The sequence below is a fragment of the Lotus japonicus genome, chromosome 2, assembly GCF_012489685.1.
Source record: "Lotus japonicus ecotype B-129 chromosome 2, LjGifu_v1.2".
Taxonomy (NCBI): domain Eukaryota; kingdom Viridiplantae; phylum Streptophyta; class Magnoliopsida; order Fabales; family Fabaceae; genus Lotus; species Lotus japonicus.
The window spans coordinates 44,901,883-44,909,754 of NC_080042.1; the positions used below are offsets into that span (position 1 = coordinate 44,901,883).

The 7,872-nt window shown below is 38.2% G+C and overlaps 2 protein-coding genes across 2 annotated transcripts; both read left to right on the forward strand.

Annotated features, from left to right (window-relative positions):
• Positions 1-796: 796 nt before the first annotated feature.
• On the forward strand, positions 797-2,882 carry LOC130736486 (uncharacterized). Its single transcript, XM_057588313.1, has 4 exons — positions 797-1,509; positions 1,590-1,898; positions 1,975-2,074; positions 2,157-2,882. Exons 1-4 carry the CDS (start codon positions 797-799, stop codon positions 2,880-2,882), a joined length of 1,848 nt encoding a protein of 615 aa, XP_057444296.1.
• A 206-nt stretch (positions 2,883-3,088) lies between these two features.
• Positions 3,089-4,763, forward strand: LOC130736487 (uncharacterized). The gene is made up of 5 exons (XM_057588314.1): positions 3,089-3,414; positions 3,490-3,622; positions 3,712-3,990; positions 4,080-4,187; positions 4,491-4,763. Exons 1-5 carry the CDS (start codon positions 3,089-3,091, stop codon positions 4,761-4,763), a joined length of 1,119 nt encoding a protein of 372 aa, XP_057444297.1.
• Positions 4,764-7,872: the final 3,109 nt, after the last annotated feature.

Sequence of the window (7,872 nt, forward strand, 5' to 3'; positions counted from 1 at the left end):
TAAAGAAACAATGTAAGGTAAAGTTGGTGCCGCTGAAAAATATGTGGTACTTCCCGCTTGTTCCAAGGCTACAACGATTGTATTCTTCAACACAAACAGCTAGTCAAATGAGATGGCATCATGAGCATCACAGGGATCCAGATATCTTGTCTCATCTATCATATGCAGAAGCTTGGATTCACTTTGATAAAGTCAAGGAGAACCTTTCTTTTGCTAAGGAACCCCGAAACGTAAGATTAGGCTTATGTTCTGATGGCTTTGCTCCATTTGACATATCGGGAAAGAAATATTCTTCTTGGCCTGTGATTATTACTCCATATAATTTGCCACCATGGATGTGTATGAAAAGAGAGTTCATGTTCCTAACCATTATAATTCCTGGGCCTTCTGCTCCAAAAAAAAAGTATTGATGTGTATTTGCGCCCCCTTATATATGAACTGAAAATGTTGTGGGAGGATGGAGTTATGACTTATGATGTCTCCTTGAAGAAAAATTTTTTGATGAAGGCGGCTGTGATGTGGAAAATCAATGACTTTCCTGCGTATGGTATGTTAAGTGGTTGGATGACAATGGGAAAACTTGCTTGCCCGGTTTGTATGGAGCGCTCTAAGGCATTTTCTCTTGCATATAGTCGGAAGGTCTCTTGGTTTGACTATCATCACCAATTTTTACCAGAAGATCATGAATACAGGACATGTAAGAATTAAATTTACAAAAAGTAAAGGTGAGACCTCAACTACTCCACGAAGGTTGACGGGTGAAGAAGTGTGGGAAAGAGTTAGACATTTACCGAGTATGGAGGAATCAAAGGAAGATCATTCACGAGGATATGGGGTAGAGCATCATTGGACTAAACGAAGTATATTTTGGGAATTGTCATATTGGAAAACTCTTCTACTCCCACATAATATTGATGTAATGCACACTGAAAGAAATGTTTTTCTCAATATTTTGTACACTGTAATGGACACCAAAGGGAAAACAAAGGATACCTTCAAGTCTAGGAAGGACTTGGAAGAATATTGTATGCGTGGAGGTTTAGAAGTACAACAAACTGAGAATGGCAACTTTTTGAAACCAAAGGCACAATATGCATTAACCAAACAGCAAAGACTAAGTGTTTGTGAATGGGTTTCAGATCTTAAGCTTCCAGATGGTTATGTTTCCAATTTGGCCAGATGTGTTGATAGGAGTGAAGCAAAGTTGTCTGGCATGAAGAGTCACGATTGCCATGTATTCATGCAGCGGTTGCTTCCAATAGCATTCAAAGCTTTACCGAAGCCTATTTGGAACACACTTACTGAATTTTCCCAATTTTGGAGAGAAATTACTTCATCATTGTTGATGGAAAGTAAATTGCACATTATGGAGGAAAACATTCCAATAATTCTGTGCAAATTAGAGCAAATATTTCCCCCAAGTTTCTTTGACTCAATGGAACACCTCCCAATTCATTTGGCATATGAAGCAAGTCCTGTCCAGTACAGATGGATGTATCCGTTTGAGAGGTTAGTGCATAATCATATCTTATCTCTTTGAAAGTCATTATTTCTTTTTCTCTAAGATCGATCTTCAATTTTCTTAATAGGTTTATACGAACATTAAAACAAAAGGTAACAAACAAGGCTCGTGTAGAAGGCTCAATTGCCAAAGCGTATTTGCTGGAAGAGATGTCTACATTTGCTTCATATTATTATCCTACTGATGTTCCATCAAGGAGAACAAGGGTGCCACGGAATGATGGAGAAGGCTCATCTGAGAATCCGCCATTGTCTATTTTTAATCATCCAGGTCGTAGTTATGGAAAATGTATCACCTCTACCTTGAATGATAAGGAAATGGAAGCTGGACATTTGTATATTTTGTTGAATTGTCCTGAGGTGGTACCTTACATCAAGTAAGTCATTCCAAAACACAATATGATACATCACTTTTATGTGAAGTTGTGTTTAACTGGTGTGTTGCTTATGTAGCATATACTCAGATCTTCTACGAGAACTAGATCCAGAGATAAATGATGAAGACTTGGACAAACAAATTTCCATGAGGTTTCCTACTTGGTTGAAATCATATGTATGTGAAACTATTACTAATCTCTTCAAAAGTTTAGTCTAGCATATCTTAGGTTGTATTAACAAAATGATATATGTTTTAGGTGCTTGACTCAAGAAATCAAATTGATGATGTGCTTTTGAAGAGTTTGGCATGGGGTCCTCTTAGAAATGTCAAGAAGTGGCGTAATTATATTATTAATGGATACAAGTTTGTCACAAAATCACAAAATGAAGGAATGAGTACGACAAATTATGGTGTATGTGTTAGATGTGGGGAAAATGATTCAGTGGGCAATGATTATTATGGGATGTTAATTGACATTTTTGAGTTGGAGTACACTGGTAGCCCTACTAAGAAGGTGGTTTTATTTCAGTGTGATTGGTTTGATCCTAGCCCTCAAGGAACAAGGATTGATGCTTATGGAAATGTTGAGATTAAAAAATCTAGGAGATACCCAAGTTATGATCCATTCATACTAGCTCAACAAGCAGAGCAAGTGTACTTTTCATCCTATCCTGAAGGGCAACAAAGCTGGCTAGCTGTTATAAAAACCAAGGCGCGTAATGCCATTCAATTTTTGGGGAAAAATAAACCTGATGATGCTTATCAAGATGATGATGTACAAGAAATGCCCACAATGGTTGCAAATGACGATCTTGAGGAAATTCTTGTTGACATAGCTGATGAAGGAGAAGAATTACCATGGAACCAAATGGATTTGGAAGATTTAGAAGAAGATGAAGAAGAAATTGAATACTCAACAAGTAGTGAAGAAGAGGAAGAACTTATAGAAGAAGATGGGAATTCCGACTCTGACATGGAGTAGTCCCAAGTTTTTATGTCTTTCATGTCTTCTCTTTTATGTATTTCTAATGAACAATGTCATCTTTTATGTCTTCTCTTTTATGAACTTTATGTTCTCTTTTGTGTGTTTTCCCTTATGTATATTTTTATGAACAATGTGATATGTTGTGACATATTGTGTATTTTCTTATATTTTTCCTAGTTGGTTATAATTTGATATGTATGTAGATGGAAGACAGTGGTGGTAGAGGTTTTGGTAGAGGAAGAAATACTAATAGAAGTCTTGGCAAAGGTAGGGGAAGAGGGAGAGGTAAAAGGAATAGTACTATGGCAGCACCACCTTCTACTGGGGAATCCACACTACCTTCCACTACCCATGCAGCGCCTCCCCATTGTCAACCCACCGCAGATTCCACATCTAGTCATGATCCACTTGTTGGGCAATCCACACCACCTTCCACTACCCATTCAGCGGCTAGTCATGTTCCATCTGAGGATATTGGTAATCTTAGCGCTGATGGAAGAATGTTGATCCGTCCAGCTCCATCAAACGAGTAAGTTGTTACAATTTTGTCCTTATTTTTAGTAATAATCTTTATGTTGACAAGTTGTTTAACTTTGTTTCATAGGTTTGAGCCGTCCGGTATTGTCCGCGAGATCATGACGATTATAAAAAGCAAGTTTGTAGGAAATTTGACAAGTTATGCAACAGCAAATAAGTTTGATCCAGACTTGACTAACATGTGGTTTAATGAATTTAAGGTATGAATATATCATAGTAGGGATTTTGATCACAATCTGCCTTCATATTTGTTTTACCAAATTTCCTTCTTGGAATATTTGTTATGCAGAGGAAGTTTAGATGGCTACCTGAGCATGACATCCAAATCCGGAAGTCTTTTGACCACAAAGCATCTACTGGGCTAGGGGACTCACTGTATAGGGTGCGTATTAAGAGAGATAGTGGAACCTGGATTCCCGAGCAAAACCGTAAGGTGATGGAACAAAAATGGAAGAAAGACGCCGAATGGAAGAGAAAGGCAGCAATAAATGCTAATAATAGAAAGTCATCTAGTGGTCCCCTACATATAGGAGGGTCCATTCCTTCATCTGAGCACTTTAGGAGATTAGTAAGTAACTCTTACCTTAATTTTTTTTTGAGACAAATAGTGTCTCTTGGATATGTGTGATAAGTTACAAGTTTACATTTTTTATGCAGGAAAAATCGAGTGAAAAGAAACCTGATAATTGGGAATTATTTGAAATCACTCACAAACTCAAAAATGATCCCACAAAATGGGTTTCCCCAGTAGCAGAGAAGATTGCGGTAAGTTACTATATCTTTGTTCTTTAATTAGCCATCTTTATCTAACATTTTGTGGGCTGCAATTATATGTTATAAGTTGCTGCAATTTTTGTGTTCCCTGCCTGTTTTTGGTCTAGCTACTGTTAGTTTTGCACAGCCCTTTTATAGGTGCAAAAATAGCTGCATGTATTTGACAGGCAGATTGTTTGTCATCCAAAACATGGCTGAGATGTTAATATCTAAACATGGCTGAGATTTTTCTAGTTGTCCAACTGCTGTAGTTTTCAGTTTTCATGATGTCTAATATCTAAATCTTATGTGAAGGTTGATTTTGAAACACAAATTGCTGCAAGAGACTCACAGGAGAATAAAGATGGTGCCCACAAAAAATCAAATGATGAAATCTACTTGGAGGTTGTTGGGGGTGCGAACAAGAAGGGGCGGATTTATGGATTAGGTGCAGAGGCTGTAAAGTTCAAACGTTCTAAGGCCACGTCATCTCATGGCGTCTCACCCTCAGAGTATGAGACAATGAGAAATCTTGTTTCTACTTTAACAGAGGAGAACAAGAAGCTAAAGGGAAAAATGGAGACATGATGAAAAATTTGCAAACTTGGACAGATTCTTGGTGTAAGACCCAAGTTTTTAAGCTTAGAATAAGTGGAAGAGATTTCCATTTACGATTAGGCTTGATGTATCGTGAAAGGAAACCTGAACAAGAGTTTACCAAATGAAATAAATTTATGAAGGAGAAAGTTCAGGAAAAGTCAAAGGATCGTATCGAAGTCGATAAAAGTTATAGCACGATCGTTATACGCTTAAACCTAGGTCAGAAACCCTAGTATATAGCTAATTTTCACTTTTAGGCACGACGGAAGTTAATTCCAAAAATCTTCAGAGAAATGTTAGAACTTCTCTTTTTCCATATATCACAATTGTTTCGAGGCGAAACTCTAGGATCTACGAACGTCCGATTCCAATCATCGGAAGTTTGCCGAAACCTAATCCCTGGTATTTCAAAACCCTAGAATTTCTCGACGATGAAGACTTTTTCTATTCAGAGCTTCAAATGAATATTCTACACGCGTACACCCATTTCTCTTGATGATTTCAATCTTTCTTCCGAAGGAAGTTTTCCATTCCGACATTCGATGCAAAAAGCAACTTATCGGGTAAAATAGTTTTATACCGACTATGCTTTAGTTGCCAAAAATACAAAGAGACCTCATTTTAGTTTTGGAATTCTTTCGCCAAAACATATCTATTAATTCACGGAGTATGACGCCGGAAAAATTAGATTCGCGAAACTTTCTTTTTCCCGCGAATTTCCAACCTTTATATATAGCAAAGAAAGGAAGAAAAACTCAAATTTTCCTCCATTTTCTCTCCTCAAACCCGCGGCCAAGAACAAGGAAGAAGGAAGAAGAATTTTGTTCATCGCTTGCTTGATCGTTGATCCGTTAGTTGCTACTTCAAGGCTTCGAGGTATAGTCGCTAATCCTTACCTCTGATCGCTTTTTCCATAGCTTTTCTGTAGAGTTTTCTGAGCGGATAGTTTATGGGTTTTTGCAAAACTATCCTGAATCTTTCATTTCTGATTCTAAACCTCTTCTATATGTGTCCAAGATCACTTCTGCCGGATTAGATTTTCCGTTATGTCGCCGGAATCAATTTGAACCTAAAATACCCATTTTTGGAGTTTTTGAGGTAAAGCTTCACCTTTAGGCTAAAAACTATCGCCTTAGCTTAGTGTTAGTAGGATTAGTTGTCATAAACGTCGTTAGTAACGTCCCTGCAAAATTTGGTTTTTGGGTTTACAGTTTTGAAATTTCTAAGTTAAAAATCATGACCAAAATACCCCTGCGACAGTTTTTGATCCGATAATTTTTCCGAGTTCAGAATACCCTTAGTTACGGCTAATGATAGTATAGGAACCAAGTTTGATCGAAGAAAAATTGAGTCTCCTAATTGCACAAAGTGGCCGAGCCCTATTAGGGGGGAGGAGGAAAAATTCCTTTTTCGAAAACTTGTTCTTTCGCGCTAGATTATCGTACCTCGGAGTATGTACTACTTCGGGTAACCTTAGTAAGTATTAGTAGCTTAGTTTCCGATAGATTTTGATAGAATTCTGTGGTTTTACTTTAAAGGTTCTTTTGAAGAATTTCCTGAAGATCAAGGAGCTCATTGTGAAGGAACGTTTGAGGAGAACGCTGGAATAACTAGAGGTAAGGGCAACTTACCTTACTAGCTAATGCTTTAGGTGTCGACGCATTTGACTTGATTTACTGTTTATGCACTTGTTTGTGTATGATTGGGAAAATGTTTTCTGAGGCTTCGGCTGACAATGTAGATGATGCATCTACTATTATGTTTTTGAGATTGACTTACATGCTATGTGCTATGTGGGTAATCTAGGATGTGTGGTACATGATTTATATGCTAAGTGCTACGTGTTTAGTCTGAGATGTATTGTCATATGACATGTTTGATGACGGTGATGATTTAAACTATGTCTTGTACTCATATCTGTGATTCTGAGTAGTGAGAATAGCGGGTAGGTCATGCCGATTTTATTTTGAGAGTTTTGAGAAAGTTCGATAGGACGAATGAGATTCGGGCCTTGTTATGGTTTTTCATGGGTCGAGACATTCTCTGGAGTCATTTGGGATTTGGAGATCCCGGGAACTTATAAGATTCGCGATAAGATTAAAAGGATATTATTTTGAAAAGAAAACTCATAAGACATTAAACAACCTCTAAATCTTTAAGTAATGGCGTTAACCTCGAAAGGAAGCTTGGGATGAAGATCTTAGTTTTGGAAAACGAGAAGTGTCGTCGGATCCAAGTGTTGAGAAAGTTGAGAAGTTTTGAGTATGTTGATACTCTTGTGCTGTGGGAGCAGTTATGTCGTTGGGCTATCCGAGGGATAAGCCGGGAGACTGATAGTTTTCGAGTATGTCGATACTCTTTGCTCGCTGAGCAGTTTTTGACCATCGGATGGAGATGAGTCGGATGATTCGAGGAATCATCATGAGTTAAGTTTATGCCTACGGGTACAGTTTATACCTTCGGGTACATTTATGCCTTCGGGTACAGTTTATGCCTTCGGGTACAGTTTATGCCTTCGGGTACAGTTTATCCTTCGGGTACAGTTTATACCTTCGGGTACAGTTTATGCCTTCGGGTACAGTTTATGCCTTCGGGTACAGTTTATACCTTCGGGTACAGTTTATACCTTCGGGTAATTCGGACATCGACGGGGGATATGATCGACCGTGAGGTTAGGATCGACCTGTTGATTGTCGGGCATAGCGGAGGGAAAAGTCGACCCGCAGGGTTAGGACTGATCCGGCTATGTCAAGGTTGTAAGTGACACTCGGGGGTTATGGTCGACACAATGCCAGTGTTAGGACCGACTCAAACGTGCCCAGCCTACTCTTTCCGGAATCGTCGAGATTGACGTTGCATTGACATATCATGCACTCTAATTGTATCGTTATGTGTTTTGATGAGTTGATGTTGATAAACATCGTTATGTGTTTTGATGAGTAGATGTTGATAGAGATCGTTATGTGTTTTGATGAGTTGATGTTGATAAACATCGTTATGTGTTTTGATGAGTAGATGTTGATAGATATCGTTATGTGCTTTGATGATGGAATTGTACTAGAGTGTTGATAACATGCTATGTTTAAACCTTAGGGTA